This window comes from Molossus molossus, unplaced genomic scaffold (genome assembly GCF_014108415.1).
Source record: "Molossus molossus isolate mMolMol1 unplaced genomic scaffold, mMolMol1.p scaffold_m16_p_1, whole genome shotgun sequence".
NCBI classification, from domain to species: domain Eukaryota; kingdom Metazoa; phylum Chordata; class Mammalia; order Chiroptera; family Molossidae; genus Molossus; species Molossus molossus.
This window is the reverse complement of record NW_023425344.1, coordinates 63,610,083-63,627,195: the sequence shown is the minus strand read 5'-3', so window position 1 is coordinate 63,627,195 and position 17,113 is coordinate 63,610,083. Positions and strand designations below refer to the sequence as shown.

The following is a 17,113-nucleotide window of genomic DNA, read 5'->3' as shown; positions in this document are numbered from 1 at the left end:
GTGACACACTCAATGAGTGGACTCAGTGGGTACAAGAGCCCTGCTGAGGCAAGTCTTTCTCTGTGTTGTGGGCCCCTACACAGCTGATCCTCCAAGGTAGTGGCTAGTGGGCACAGCCAGTCCTTGAAGCTGACCAGCCTGAGTAAACTCCTCCCATTGCTGTGCCAACAGCAATCAAGACTCAATTATAAGGGAAGGGTCTACAGTCCACACTAGGGGTGCACCACAAGGGCCCAGCTGGGGTGATCAGGGATACTGTGCCACTGGATCCTACAGGGCACCTATAACAATAGGCCACCCTACAAAGCCTAGGAGGCATAGCAACTCTGCCTAATACATAGAAACAATCACAAGGAAGCAGCCAAAATAAGGAGACAAAGAAACATGTCCCAAATGAAAGAAAGGAACAAAACTCCAGGAAAAGAACTAAACAAACTGGAGATTAGCAATCTAACAGATGCAGAGTTCAGAACACAGGTTATAAGGTTGCTCAGGGAACTTGGTGAGACATACAAGGGACTTCGTGAGAACTTCAAGGAACTTAAGGAGACCTCTGAAGAACTTAGTGAGAACATCAACATCATAAAAAAGGGCCAATCAGAAATTAAGGATGCACTAATTGAAATAAAGAATAATTTACAGAGAATCAATAGTAGAGTAGGTAAAGCCAAGAAGCAAACCATCGATTTGGAATATAAGAAAGCAGAAAACACCCAACTAGAACAGCAAAAAAAAAAAAAGAATCCAAAAAAATGAGGACAGTGTAAGGAGCCTCTGGGAGAACTTCAAGCGTGCCAACATTCGCATCATAGGGGTGCCTGAAGGAGAAGAGAGAGAGCAGGAAATTGAAAAACTATTTGAAACAATAATGACAGAAAACGTCCCTAACTTGGTGAAGGAAACAGACATACAAGTTCAGGAAGCAGAGAGAGTCTCAAACAAGTTGAACCCAAAGAGGTCCACACCAAGACACATCATCATCAGAATGCCAAAGGTTAAATACAAAGAGATAATCTTAAAAGCAGCAAGAGAAAAGCAGTCCGTTACCTACAAAGGAGCTCCCATAAGACTGTCAGCTGATTTCTCAAAAGAAACTTTGCAGGCCAGAAAGGAGAGGCAAGAGATATTCAAGGTGATAAAAAGCAATGACCTACAACCAGGATTACTCTATTCTGCAAAGCTATCATTTAGAATCAATGGATATATCAAGAGTTTCCCAGACAAGAAAAAGCTAAAGGAATTCATCACCACCAAACCAGTATTATATGAAATGTTGAAGGATCTTCTTGAAGGCGAAGAACAACAAAAATATGAACAATAAAATAGCAATTAATACATATCTATCAACAATTGAATCCACAAACAAAATGAGCAAGCAGAACAGAAACAGACTCATAGATACAGAGAACTTTTTATTACTTGCCAGATGGGTGGGGGCTGGGGTGGGTGGGGGAAAAAGATGAAAAAATTAAGAAGTACAAATTGGTTGTTAGACTGATGAACCTCAAAGGGAAAGGCGGAGGGAGGGTGGGATGAGATAAACCAAAGAACTTCTATGCATATATGCACAACCAATGGATACCGACAATAGTGTGGGGAAGGCAGGAGGGGGCGGGAATGGGGAGAAGGGGCTCAATGGGGAAAAAAGGGAGAAACATCTGTAATACATTCAACAATAAAGATGAATTAAAAAAAAAAAAAGATGAAGGATGAGAGTGGACATCAATGGAATAGAAAGCAAATATACAATCAAGTTAATGATACCAGAATTTGATTCTCTGAAAAGATTAATGAGATAAACTAATGGGACTGCTCAAGAAAAAAAAAACCTCCTAACAAGATAACTCAAGAAAAATGAGTGTTAATACAAAAATGCTGCAATGGGTATATATTTAAAATGTGTATTTAGGGATCTATAAATAAGAGTTTCACTCCAATTAACTCTATGAAGGAAATGCATGTTTTCCAAGGCTTAGGCACTAGTAGAGACAGTGGAAAATAGAGTTGACATGTGGGGAGTTTTCACACCCCAGACAGACATTTTGGGGCAGACCCAAAACATTAAGGTTTAAAAACAACAATAAGCCACCCTATATAAAATAGCAACACCCTCCACTCACTCCACCTCACACAGCCATAATCCCCTGGTTTGTTTTATTTTCCTCTGTGGCACTTATTATAACCACATAACAAGCTATATTTACTTGTTTACGGTCTGCTCCTCCCCTTCTCCCCCCCAAATCCCTAATACAAATGTAAGCTCCAAGGGCAGGGACTTCGTTTGTTTTCTTCTTGGCTATATTCGTGCCCAGGACGTTTCCCAGTACATAACAGGCCCTCAAGCTATAATTGGTGAACTGATCAATTATTCTGCCCTCCTTTTTAATTCTTTGCATTCACTATCATTGCTTTACCCACAATTGAGAAATTAAATCTTCTGATGTTCCAATCCAGTACCACCCATATTGAGTGGATTTTAACTTGGCTTTATAAAGGCCATGACACATATTATTGTTTTTTTAAAGTGCAAATGTACATAAAATAATTTAACCACACCACTCATGGCTACCGTGGGCAGGACTTGAGGAGCCACCATTCCCTCTGAGATCAGATGACCACTGACAGGAAGAGCAGCTCAAACTAACGTCTGTGGAAATGAGAGCTTCAAGAAATCAAGGATAACAACATTTTTAAAAGTACCTTATAAAACTTGTGATGTAGACATGCACAAATGTTGCCATCAAATACTGACAATCAAATCTGTCCATTATCCCTCCGTGTCCAGGAATGGTGTTTGCAAAATCCTTCCAAAACAAACCAACATATTAGCAAATTTTCAACCCGTCGTTTGTTATAAAACGCCTATCTGAAAATGTCTCTAGAATCATGGACGCTAAGGAAAATACTTTACCGTTGGATTTTCCCACTAAACACAAACTTATTAGAACATGTGCAACAGGTTAAAACCACGTAAGAATATTACTGAATTGACCGGCGACATTCAAATAATGCTAATTCAATATTAATTAAATCTAGCACTTTTTTCAGTTAACAAAACTTTTTCTAAATCAAAAGAGCTATCAGCCATTACCTATCTAATATTCTGACAGTCTACTTCTCTGTTTAAGCAGAAACTATTTTGGGAGCGATCTGAGTGTTGTTGACAGGTGTCCATCTGGTTCTAACTCATTTACCCCAACAGTTCTTACTCTGAATAAACGTTTTACTACTCTGACAAAGATTTCCTTTTTTTAAAGTGTTGGGGTAAAAAGAAAATAAAAATAGTCCATGAAATTGAGGGAATGGTTAGTCAGCCTCTGCAAATAGACTGTGCAGATATATCCACATTGCTCAGGGCCTGGGAAATGGCAATGACTTAATTCCTCTTCTAGTTTACTCAGGCAACCTGAAAACATCTAAAATGCTACAGCAATTACACCGTTTCAGACAGGCAAAAAAACTCAGTAGTCAACAGGAAACCTTGGATTGGAGACCATTCAAGAAAATACCGTTGTAAATATAACGCTTCTCTGTGTAAAAGATTACTGAGAAATTCTTTGGTTAATTTCACCAACTTGTTTCCTCCCTTCTCGCCCCTGCTCACAAAGCACAGGAGAGCCACCGTGACTCAGGCCGCTCCACTGTGGGCAGCCTTGACGGGACACGAGCCACGCACAGCTGTTGCTGTGGTTCTTTGTGGACGTGTGTCCTCTCTCCTAGTGGGTGCTGAGATCGTGAGAACAGGGACAATACCTTATACACTTTTTTATATTGCATTCCATTTAACATTGTTCGTCCCACTGCAAGTCCTCACTGAGCGCCTTTTCCTGGCTTCTGGTGCCCTCGTGATCTGACCCCACGGACGTCGGCAGTCTGCACAGCCACGCTGTTCTCGCCCCTCAAACAGGCTACGTTCCTCCACTCCTGGGCACGCGCTGGAACGCCCTCCCTCAGGTGTCTCCGCAGGCCTCGTTCTCCTCCTTTCTCGGATCCCTGCTTAAATGCCACCTCCTCAGAGAGGCCTGTCCTCTCTAACTTCTAATGGCACAACATCCAGTCTTAAGTGAGGCCATGTGAGGAGAGCTGAGTGAACGGGGCAAATACATGTCACTTTATGGGAATCTAACCTAAAACACAGAGATGATTTTAGGTATCTGGGACAGAGATCAGCAAACTATGTCCTACAGACCAAATCCAGCTGGCAGCCTGTTTTTGTAAATAAAGTTTTATTAACTTCATTTACAAAATAAGTAACATGCCTACTCATTGACACATTGTCCGCCGCGCTGTCCCACAGTGGTGGCCGCATTCAGAGTTGAGTGGTTAGGATGTGATTCATAAACACAGGATTTTACAGAGAAGTTTGCTGACCCCCAGTCTAGGAGAATGGGCAGTTCCATATTCAAAGGCTCCCCTTCCATCCCTTGAAGTGAGACTGTGGCAAGACACTAATCTTCAGACAATTCACGGCTGGATTCTTGGATGAGTCTCGAAATGACTGAGATTCTGTGCTTGTCCCTAATTAAGTAACATCTGCCATTTCCATAACACAGGCTGACACCAGTCATTTTTGCCTGGGGGCTAAATGTGAGAGACCAGTAGAGAACCGAATTCCAACTGTATTCCATTCTCTAATAATGTAACAAAGAACCTAAACACTCACCTTGATTTTGAAAGCTCTTTTGAACCCGCTGGCAAAGAAGCCTCCGAAGGGGCCGATCAGAGATGCAAATGTTGAAAGAGCAATGCTGTGGATCTGGAATGGATACAAGCTCACTCTTTCCTAAAGAGGAAAAAAAAGGGGAGGGGTTGGGGCTAACTGGATTAAAATTGTATTTACATACACCATCTAAACTAAGAACCATATTATAAACAGTAAGTCAATGCATATGCCACATTTGTGTTAATTTCACGAATTTTCAGGCTTATGGGAGAAAAATACATCATGAGCTCTCGTCACCATCCTGTGCTTAGCACAGTTGTGCCCTGTGTACACATGGACAGTGCCTGGCACACCGAAACCTCACAGCTGATAGGCTACTTTCTGGTTCATCTAAAAATCTCTACAACACTTGAGTTGCATGCTGATGAAGAATCCCCTGAATTAATTTCTAAGTTTATATTTTACGAGTAGTACTTTGTTTTTGTAATTACATAATGAATTTACATTTTGTATTTTATTTCACTTGACTTTTACTTGACAGAGGAAGGGAAAAGTTGGTCTTTCTAGTAAGAGTAATTTAAGCCCTGGCCGGTTTGGCTCAGTGGTTAGAATGTCAGCCCGGGGGACCATTGAGGCTCAGGTTTGATTTTGGTCAAGGGCACGTACCTTGGTTGCAGTTCGTCCCCGGCTCTGGTCGGGTTGTGTGGAAGGCAACCAGTAGATGTAGCTCTATCACATCGATGTTTCTCTCTGTCTCTATCTCTCTCTCTCTCTCCCACTCCCTCCCACTCTGTCTGAGGATAAATGGAAAAATATCCTCAGTTAAGGAGTGAAAAAAAAAAAAAGAGAGAGAGAATAAGTTAAATGCTGTAGAAACAAATGAAAGCAGTTGCTTTAAAAAGTATGCCAAAATGCCCAGCCAGTGTGGCTCAGTGGTTGAGTGTTGACCTATGCACCAAGAGGTCGCCAATTTGATTCCTGGTCAGGGCACATGCCCAGGTTGTGGGTCCGATTCCCAGTGGGGGGCATTCAGGAGGTGGCCAATCGATGTTCTCTCTCATCGATGCTTCTATCTCTCTCTCCCTCTCCCTTCCTCTCTCTCTAAAAATCAATAAAGAAAATTTTTTTTAAATAAATAAAAAGTATGTCAAAATGTGCATCAGCAAGATTATTATACAAGATTTGTGGAGATCATAAAAATTGAGAATTCTGCAAACCATTTTGTAAATTCTTCGTTCTTGCTCCACTTTAGATGAACTGAAACTACAAACTATAGACAGTGCATAGCAGGTGTGGTTGAACAACCATCACTGAGAACACCAGTCTTTGGACTTGTTTTCAAAGCAGTGGCCTTGCTCCTCAGCAGCCTGGCAGGAGCAGAAGTGTACAGTAGATAACAGATGGCTTGGACCTTGAAAAAATTCTTGGAATCCACGTATTAAGCACTCAAGGAGAGAAATAATTTACTCTTCTCAAAAGTTATGGACTCTAGTTAAAAATAAAATGTTTCAGATCCACACATGTGCATGTGTGTAGGCACAATTATTTGATTCCCCGTTTTAATTAGCCACCCACCAGTCCCGATGGCGTAGGTCAGTGTTGACCTCAAGGCTGCCTATCAATGGTAGCACTGTGCTTTCGAAGGGAAACTTTTAGAGGCAGCAGCTTTCTGTCCTAGTAAAGGTCCCCCAAAAAATCCAGGAATCTGAGCTGGTGAATTTCAATTTTCAAATTTAGTCAATTCATGTGAAACTTATTGCAACTCATCCAAAAATGCAGAAATCTAAAGAATAGTTTTTAACACTTTCGAAACAAATACAAGATAAATTATATCATCAGTTGTCAAGCCATTAGGCAATCACATTCCTAATAAACAACAGGTTTAGGATAGTAATACTCATTTCATGTTCACGAAAGGGACATTCCAAAGGGCTAGAATATATTACTGATGCTAAGCAGACAGGGAAACCACTTCTGTGTCACAGAAATGAACGCCCTACAGAGATCGATTCTTGTGAAAAGTCTCGTCTTGGGATGGAAGACCCACACCCGCAGCTGCCTTACCCGTCTCAGCACTGCCCTCAGAAAGGGAGGGAGGGAGTAACTGTGAAGCTGGAAAAGTTCTGAAGGTTCACACTCTGTGACGAAGGAGTTGACGTCACTGCGGTACTCCACTGGGCAGACAAAGTACTGGTACTTGGATAACACATAGGCAGCCTGAATCACAAAGCAAGAGTTCATGACACATTGACTGCAAAACGACAGGGTGGGGATGGGTGTGTGAGGGTGTTGTATCGGCCGAAAGGCCAGAGACAGAATGCCAGCCACAGCTTCTGTGCATTCACATTCTGCTATGTATTCTCTTTGTTTTTCTTTTTTATTTTAAGTCAGACTAGCTATGTGACCTTAAAGAATTCCCATCATCTCTCTGTGCCTCAGCACACTCATCTATTAAATACTATTAAATAAGGGACCTGGGATGTCCATGGGCCAATGCTCCAGCCGCTGAGCCAAACCGACCAGGGCTGAAAACAACACATTCCAGCCTTGGCCCGTTTGGCTCAGCGGTTGGAGCGTCACAGGTTTGATTCCGGTCAAGGGCACGTACCTCAGTTGCGGTTCGTCCCCAGCCTTGGTCGGGTCATGCAGGAAGCAGCCAGTGGATGTGTCTCCATCACATCGATGTTTCTCTCTCTCCCTCCCTCCCTCCCTCCCTCCCTCCCATTCTATCTGATAATAAGTAGAAAAATATCCTCGGGTGAGGGAAAAAAAGGGGATACCAGGAAAAGAGCAGCACAGTGTAATATCTGGCAAAGAAATATCTGGAGTAGGTGACCTCTGAACTCATGTCAAGCCTTCTGATTATGGCATTAAGAAATTTCCAAGAAAGCCCTGCTGGTGTGGCTCAGTGGACTGAGTGTTGCTATGTATTCTCAAAGTTCAACGATCAAAACTGGCCCAATAAAAGACTGAAAAGCCACCCTGGCCGGTTTGGCTCAGTGGTTAGAGCGTTGACCTGCGGTCCGGAGAGACCCGGGTTCGGTTCCCGCTAAGGGCACATACCTCGGTTGCAGTTTGTCCCCGGCCCTGGTTGGTCATGCGGGTGGCAGCCACTCGATGTGTCCCTTTCACGTCGATGTTTCTCTCTCTCTCCCTCTCTCTCCCTCCCCCCCCGCCCCCTCCTTCCCACTCTATCTGTACAAAAATTGGAAAAATGTCCTTGGGTGAGGATAAAAAAAAAAAGACTGAAAAGCCACTGGAAAACCAAAGGCCTCTGGAAATCAATGAGATTATCTCTATAAGACCACAATAAAAAGGGGGAAGGAAAAAGAGAAAAAGAAGGTGATTTAAACATCCAAACAAGCACTACAGCAAGGTTTTACTTTTCTAAAGTACACATAACTAATGTTAGCTGAAGCTAGTAATTACTAAGGTATGGGAGAGTACAGGACTGAAGTTCTTTGCATAAATGTTATATTAATTTCATCAATTAATAAATAACCAGTGATTTAAAATTATCAAAAAAAAAATTGTACAGATGAAAAACACATTGTTCTTACCCAACCTAGAAAACTTTGACTAAACTACTCTTTCCCTGATCACATCACTGCAATTATTAATATAGCTTTTCTTAGCCATGGAAGAAGATACATAAAAAAAAATATTTTATTTTAAATTTAAATTGTTAGGCAACAGTTTCTTTTCTTTTCTTTTGCAGCCATTCACCCCATTATCTCGGTCAAGAACAGTTAATAGAAGTGCAAACTGACACCAGGGATGATAATGAACTGCTTCTGCTTCTAACCAGTTTCCTCAAAATTATTTATTAGAAAATATATAATGTCCCTCCTCATTATTTTTGTCATGCATTACATTCTTTTTTAAAAGAATATGTTTTTATTTATTTATTTTTAGAGAGAGAGGGAAGGGAGAGATAGAAACATTGACGTGAGAGGGAAACATCGATTGGCTGCCTCCTGCACGCCCCCTACTGGGGATCGAGCCTGTAACCCAGGCATGTACCCTGCCCAGGAATCGAATCAGGACCTCTCAGTCCATGGGATGACGCTCAACCCATGGAGCCACACTGGCCGGGCTGCATTACAGTCTTACAGGGTTGCTGATTATTTTCTTCCAATGATACGGCTATTCTTGTAGTACTTCTAAATTTATCTTTAATAATACCGGATTCTTATAGTATTATTTAACTTAATAATGTTCTCATTATCCCTGCTTTGTAATGTATAAACATTGGACAGGATTAGTTCCACTTTCATTATGCTGTTTATGAATTATTATCTTATCAACACTCTACAACACAAACACTGATTGGATTCGTTTTTCCATATCCCATGGGGATTTTCATTGAGAATTAACTAAACTTGCTAATTAAACAGAGAATTATGACAGTTTTCCTGTACAGAAACCTGAAAACGTTTTCACTGGTTTGTACCTTTGCTCTCTCTCGAAGCTCCATGTTGTCTCTGGTTGCTCTATATTTGGCTATGGAGTAGATTCTAGAACTGTCAGGGGCTACACTTAAAACAGTAAACCTCCTAACAGTCATCTTTTTGTATATTTATCTTATATCCAGCCATTTTACTGTGCCTTTATTGATTCTTGTGAGACACCTTGTAAAAAGAACCTACACTCCATAACTGTAAGCTGACTTTTAAAACATTAGCAGGACCCATTACTCAAGGCTGAAAGTGAACATCGAGGATTTTTCACGGACGTTTCCTGCACGTTGGGCTCCCGGCAGGAAGCACTGGCCGAGCCGCGTAGCAGCATGTGTACGGGGGGCAGAGCTCATCGTCATCTGTACTCTCTGCCTTTACTCGAGGCCACCGCCTGTCCCAGCCCCGGGTCCCCCACAAGGCAGAACAGCTGTTCAAACACCACACCAGCACAGCGGAGGGTCTCGGGGCCTCGCTGGGCATCAGAATCAACTGGGGACGTTCACTGCCTTGGGATGGGGCTGGGACCCAGATGGTGAATGAGCTCCCAGGTGGTTCTGATGTGAGGCCAGGAGGAGAGCCACTGGGGTCCACAACAGATTCTGCTGAGTGGGCTTCAATAAATACATTATTAGCATGTTGTGGTTTAATTATTTTAGGTTTAGGATACACTGATACACTTGCTACCAGTTTTCAAAATATAAATAAGATAAAAATCTTAGTAAAACTCACAATGAATCCAAACACGACTGTGGAAAAGAAACCGCCAATAAATCCTTCCCACGTCTTTTTAGGCGACAGCTAGAAAAGGCCAGATAAAAGCACAGAGTCACTGCACTCGCAAAACACACAATACCTACGCAAACTCTGCTCAGCGAATTCCCTGAGTACCCTGTATGTCTTTTTTCGTCTTCAAATGGTTTTGCCACCCTTTCCCCTTCATTCCATGATCCCAGTTTATGTGAGCAAATTTCGCTAGCAGTATGAAACCCATATTAGGTCCTCAAACATTTGACATGCACCAAAAATAGAAAGAGTATAACTAAACATGGGCATTGCAGCACACCAGATCTCCATGTATTCCCCAAAGGCCATGCATACAGCGGACCTCTTTCTGAAATGGCAAAACTGTCTACAGCCCCAGACACAGTATTCACTCCCCAAGTATTCGCCCATCCTTCTCCCTTTGGACATAATCTATGTCTGTCCCATAAAGAAGGAGAAAAGTTGTGCTTCTGAGAACAGATCCTGTTTCAGATTAGAGCTACTGCTGCTCTATCGAAGAGACTTTCAGGGAGAGAAATCTGGTCGGGAACCGGTGCCGCAGGGGCAGGGGGAAAAGACTTGGGAGTGGCCCAACCAACTGCCCGAGGTGCCCTGGGGAGAAGGGCTGATGTGTCGGGAGCTGCCCTCAGATCATTCATGGCTCCTGTGATGATCTTTTCAGGAACAGGGACAGGAGCCAAATAACATCCCAGGGAAGTTTCTGCAGATGGAAAGGGGCAAGAGCTAAGCTACACGAGCTCTTTACAGACCCCGTTGTGATGTTCATAAAGTTCAAGGCCAAGAGGGCTGGCAGAAATGGTTTCGACATATCTACGATTCTGCCACAGCGAAGGGTCGGAGGGATACCTTCTCCTGGGATGATTCAGTAGTACTGCCGTGAAGTGGGGGTTGACTCAAATTCAAAAGTGCTTGCTGATTAAAGACTGCCTATCGAATTAAACTGTTCCACAGCATACTGATTTAGCGGTGAACTTAATTACATCTGAATATATTATGCAACTAATCCAGCCTAGTAAATTCACTAGAACTCTGTGCTCAAAGTCAGACACTGAGAATCTTCTACAGCCTAACAGCCACTCTGAAGGCTTCCTGAGCCAAACACTTCTCAGCTGGTCCAGGAGCCTTGCATACTCAATCAGCTGTGCTTGTGCTAAACAGCTTTAGAAACTGGAGGAAATATTAGCTTGCTTGTATCCCTACGACCCAGGCTGATGCCGTGTGCTGGACTACTATATGGCAAAGAATTTATGGAAGGATTTTAAAGGACAAAGTCTGCTCTTCCATTAAGGGCTGTTTTGTTTCTTTCTTCCCCAAAACGGGAACTTACAACTTACTTCATGTCCTTCTTTGCCTCCAAATCTAAGGCAAAACAACATGGTCTGCTCACATGTTCTCTCTCCTTTCTCTTATTTTAACCTTTCCTTACCACTTACATTATCAGTATTTTATTGTAGGGCCTCGATTTTTTTAAATGAGTCTGGGTGTAGAGGTCTATAGTGGACATGGGCGTGTGAAGACGGTGGAATGTGCACTTCCAGGGTGGTGACGAGGGCACAGCGGGGACAGCGGGGACAGCGGTCAAGGGAAGGGCTGTGTCTGGGGCTGCTGAGAGCTGAGGCAAGGAGACCCACACAGCCGCTGAGGGAAGAAACCGGCAGAAAGGTGCAGTGAGCCTTCGCTGGAGGAGGAGTAACTGCTGGTGTCAGCTCTCAGTGAGGAGCCGGTGGGACAGCTGCAGGAGCCCCAGGCGTCATCGGGGGGCTCGCTGCCCTGCACTCTGGCTGCTGGGTGCGGCCAAGGAGGATGCAAGGCCCTCGGGAATCAGAGATGTGCTGCAGCACCACCTGCGCTGGCTAATCTCCAAGGTGAGGGCAGGGCTTACCTGTGAGAGTTTCCCATTACCTTAATTAATGGGGTCCTCCCGAAAAAGAATCCAAAAAGGTAAGCTGTTATGTCATTGCAGATAACACTTGATATTGGGACAAGGAACCTTTAAAATAAAATTCAGCAGAAAACAGTTCATATGATTAAGTGACAAATATTTATACAGCTTATGATTCATAATGAACTAATATAATAACCATTTTGAATTACACTGCTGGCTAGTCCAGAACACAGCACTTGCCAAAACATTAAATATTAACCAAATTTGCCCACTTAGCAATTAAGCAGAGCAAAGTCGTTCAATAAATTAACACAGTGGGAAAATATTGCTAAGGAAGATACTAAAATTTTTAATTTAATATTAAATCCTCAATTTCTAGAGCCATGGACTTTCAAATTTCATTTTTATAAGGAACAAGTTATAACAGTACAAAGAATTTTTTAAGTGTTTTTAATCCTCACCCGAGGATATTTTTCCAATGATTTCTTTAGATAGAGTGGGAGGGAGAGAGGAAGAGAGAGAAACATCGATGTGAAAGAAAGACATCGACTGGCTGCCTCCTGCATGACCCCAACTGGGGCTAGGGATCAAACCTGAGACTCTGGTCTACGGGCTGACACTCTAACTGCTGAGCCAAACTGGCCAGGAGTTCAATATTTTTACTGATTTTTTTTTTTAAGGGAGAGGGAGAGAGAAAGGGAAACATCGATGAGAAAAGAATTTTTATTTATTTATTATTGTTGAAAGTATTACAGATGTTCTAGCCTTTTAAAACACAAAGGAGTCATTTGGTTTAGACAGAGTATAATCTGATAAATTTATACCAAGCACTTAATACAAATTCTCTTTCAGGAAAAATAATCAATTTTAATTCTATTGTAGCCTATATTTGCATTAAACCCTATTAATTATACAGAACCTACTAATCTCATAACTTCCCCCATAAATTAAAAACTCTGTAGATGAAAGACAATCTTACAGTAATTCTAATTGTACACACACACACACACACACACACACACACACCAACCCCATGGCTCAAAATCACAAAGCTATCAAGGGAATAATGTATTTTTACAAAACCACCTATAAAGGTTTTTAATTCAATGAGGTGTTTTGTTTTGTTTTTAATGTGGGGAAAATATGGTTCAATTTCTTCTAATCATTTTTCTCCACTCTAATTTTTAACTAAGTAATTTTTATAATTTTAAACATACAAATATGCTTTCTCTGCCCGGCCGGTGTGGGTTCAGTGGATTGAGCATCGTCCCATGGACTGAGAGGTCCTGGTTCGATTCCCAGTCAGAGCACATGCCCAGGTTGTAGGCCAAATCCCCAGTGGGGGGCATGCAGGAGGCAGCCAATGGATGTTTTCTCTCATTGATGTTTCTATCTTTCTCTCCCTCTCCCTTCCTCTCTCTCTAAAAATCAATAAAGAAATAAAAATTTTAAACAAAACAAAAAAACAATGCTTTCTGAATCTGCAAACCACTGCTTATAGCAAGTAACTCCACACACCTGAAGTCTGAACACTGATTCCTATGCACAAGCAGAGTGGAGCCCAGCCCCCACCTGGACAAAACGCATGGCCAGTCCAGTGCTGGCAAGTGGACTCAGGCTCCTTCTACATTCCACGTAAATAATCTGCTCTTTTTAAAAGCTGTGCTTTGTAAAAAGTCACATTCAAACATAGTAAAACCTGAAAATGTAATTAATAGTTTGAAACTTTTATAAGGACTTTCTTCATTTTATTTGGAACCTGAATAAGAAATATTCCCACTTAACAACGTGTTTGTCTTCAGGTGTCAAATAGTAAAATAAACAAAACTTAGTAAGGTGTTTTAATGGAACAGGGCGACAACAAATAGCACATTTTAGTAGAAATCTGTAAGGCACTGTTCAATGTGAAAGAGCTTTAAAAATGCTATGACATAAATATAAAGCAGCATAATTCTGTCCCCTTACCATATCATGCCTTCAAACAGATTTTGGATGACAAGATGTGACTGAGTAACTGTTATCAGTAAAGTGACATGAGTCCATGCGAACTGTTAATAGCCCAACAACACAACAATTAGTGAACACAACTCAACAGTGCAGCCAGGAAGCAATAGCAGTTTTTAAACACAAATTTTCTAGCATGATTTTTGGTTAAATTTTGTAAGATAAGGTCATACAAAATAAATGCCGTTAGCAAATTATATTCATTTTGGTGCTTACTGGAATCTTAAAACCATGAAAGCATAAAAAAAGTAATCTTAATTTATATACAAATGGAATGCATATAATACCGAGATAAATTTAAAAACACACAAAATATAAACCGTCGTCTTGAACCATCAGATTAAATGGCAATGAGAAATATGTGGTGTGGTGACAGCATTTAGAGAGGAATATTTCACTTAGGCTACTAAAAACTAAACTCCATTTTTCTTTCAGAGTTCATTATGGTAACTTTTTCCCTATAAAGAGTTATTTCTAACTTTGAATGATTCAAACCAGCAGCGATCTATTGGCCTTGAACTCCACTCCACCCTTCCACCCCTGAAAGCTGATCTTCACAACTCCGTTCAACGTAGTAGGCAATTTCAGGTGTCCACAGGCCTCTGGGTTTCAGGGCCTGAATGACCTTCAGCATCATCAATATGAGTAGAATGTAAATGAAAAGAAGCTCATGTTTCTATGTGCTAGTGTCATGTTTTACTGAAATATATTACTTTTCAAAATTCTTAGACTTTGATTCATTAATAACAAACCTATTTTCTATTTCAGCAAATATGATACTGTTTTGTTTTACTTTTATCTGCTTAAAGGATCCAATTCTCTTTTACCCTGGTTGCTTAAAACTACATACATTATTTTATTCCAATAGGCACCATTTATATTTTCATAGGAGCTCCTATTGTTTCTAATTTGTCCTGATGGTTTCTAGATTTTTCATTGAAAATTTTACTCTTTTCTTCTCAAGATCTCCAGAAATTAGAAATGTAAGATATATTACAATTTCTCAGCACTAATGCTCAGCAGGAAGTCTTAATGGAGAAAAGCAAAGCATAAAGGATAGAAAATATATCCCAAATCTAAAACAAGCTTTACTAATACATGAAGTCACAGATATAAATACTACATTTTTCATTTTAGTCTTATAATTAACTACCTTTTAAGGAAATAAGAAAAGTTCATCATACACAGAGATAAATTTCATAAAACACTGAACACTGTTCAATGATAAACCAAATAAAATACCTTGGGCTAAAAAGAATTATGCAATTTGATGACTAACATGCTTTGTTCCCTTTATATTCAACCAAGAGTGAGTCAAACATAGTTATTTACTTTCCATGGAGAAAGATGGTAGATGCTTCTCAGACTAACAACTATTCCGGAATCTATGGAAATGCTTCAAACTTCTACAAATTTAGGGAATTCAAATGCTTGGTTTTAATTTTATAGCCTTTGAAAATATTCAAAGAAAAAGTTCTTAGGAAACTTTGAAAACAGTTAAAAATTTTAAATCCTCAAAAATATTTCAACTTCACCCTTTTGTGTTTAATAGTCATCCCCAAATTGAACTACCCCTCACATGTAGGCATCAACTAGCAGATTACATTTTATCTTCTCACTACAGACAAACAAAAAACAACAACAACAAAAAAGAAAGGTAAGGCAGGGTTTCTACAATACCGACTACAGAAGAAATGATTAATACATACCATATAGAACTGCAGTCGATAGTGTTTCTTCACCAAGCTCAGCACAAACATGCAGAAGCCTGCTCGAGAACAAGAACATGTGCTTGTTGCGCAATTTGTTACAAAGGGTAAGACTCATGGAGTCCAAATGAGCCAACTGTATACTCTATCCACTTGCTTACATGGGATCTGTCCTCCTCTTACAGTAAGTATTTTTAGTAATAGTTTCTTGAGGGAAATGATACTGTATTCTTCAAAATGCCTAATATATTCCAATGCATAAATTCAATGAACATTCCCTGAACTAGTTCAGTGAATTAGTCTCTTGTTAATATGTGGACATGGAAAAACAGATCTTGAATTTCAGTTGAATACAATTTATTTGCTCTATCAGTCTATCATGTATATGTACAGAATGTTGCGACCTCTGCATAATATAAAAATTAATAATAATTATTATGGTGGATAACATCTATTGAATACTTCTTAGGTTCCAGGTTCTTGTCTAAGTATTTTACAAGTATTAACTCATTTAATCCTTCCAACATCCCTATGATGTAGACACCTATTATTATGTGTCAATGTTACAGATGAAGAAAAATACAAAAAGGACTTTATTAATTTATTGAGTATCACAGGGATAAAAAGCATTAAACCCTCAGATCCTAATGACCCTTACGACTGTGGTTCCACAAACCATTATCAGCAAGATTCAGGTTAAGGGTGACTTGAAATGTCTCAGAACTATAATATAATAATTATAGTAAAATATAATACTCTTAATACTTTCAAGATTTACAAACAGAATTAGTGTTTATGTTTCTGTCCTACAAATTTATTATGATGAAATTGTACTAAATAAAAATTCTACCTATTTAGGTGAACTCTAATATCATATACCAAAATAATGGGAAGCAAATATGGAACACTTTTTGCCCAATATAGCAGTAAATTTCTAATGGTTTTTTTTGTTTGTTTGTTTGTTTTACAGAGGTGGATATTGGAAATGCACACACCAAGTTTAATTAGATAAAAGTCACCTACACATTCTATTCTTCAATGTCTTTAGTGAATTCTGAGACGGAAAATAAATTGTCAAATCATCTATCCCATATGAATGCTAGACTTCCTACATCTAAGTTATACTCACCAAGGTAAGCAAGGTTGATACTACTCTGACCAGAGCCACGAACCAAACAGCAGCTCCCTTTAGCTATATTGTGATGACTAATCTGAAAAGTCAGTGTAATACAAGGATGGTGACAAAGGAAGAGAATGCATACTGGCTCCCAGATCCTACCTCACCTCCTACTAGATACCTACAGAGTGATCTGACTGGATGAACTGCAAAAGAAATATAGGGACATTTTCTGTGTAGCAGAGGCACAACTGAAAGCCATCATGTCATTTTCTTGAGAGAAAAAAAGAAAGCAGGAAGGGAGGGATTAAAACATGGAATTCATGGCATTGAAATCACCAGTAGTTTATAAGACCTCTTTAAAATGATTGGTTTTGAACTTTTCTTCTATAGCATGTACACTTACTTTGTGGCTCAAGTAAAAATGTAATTTCTATGCGGTTTTATGTCATTGGTCCATGGTTAACGGGGTGAACATAGACTGGACTTGGT

General features: G+C 40.3%; 1 protein-coding gene across 1 annotated transcript in view; it reads right to left on the bottom strand.

Annotated features, from left to right (window-relative positions):
- The window catches only part of CDS1 (CDP-diacylglycerol synthase 1), a 61,994-nt gene that overhangs the window by 4,630 nt on the left and 40,251 nt on the right, over nucleotides 1-17,113 (bottom strand). Inside the window, exons 6-12 of the mRNA XM_036243898.1 lie at nucleotides 15,505-15,563; nucleotides 13,757-13,839; nucleotides 11,809-11,896; nucleotides 9,853-9,921; nucleotides 6,728-6,880; nucleotides 4,664-4,783; nucleotides 2,701-2,804 (exon numbers count right to left, since the gene is read on the bottom strand). Of these exons, the coding sequence (XP_036099791.1) occupies nucleotides 2,701-2,804; nucleotides 4,664-4,783; nucleotides 6,728-6,880; nucleotides 9,853-9,921; nucleotides 11,809-11,896; nucleotides 13,757-13,839; nucleotides 15,505-15,563 (676 nt within the window). The remainder of the gene's footprint in view (nucleotides 1-2,700; nucleotides 2,805-4,663; nucleotides 4,784-6,727; nucleotides 6,881-9,852; nucleotides 9,922-11,808; nucleotides 11,897-13,756; nucleotides 13,840-15,504; nucleotides 15,564-17,113) is intronic.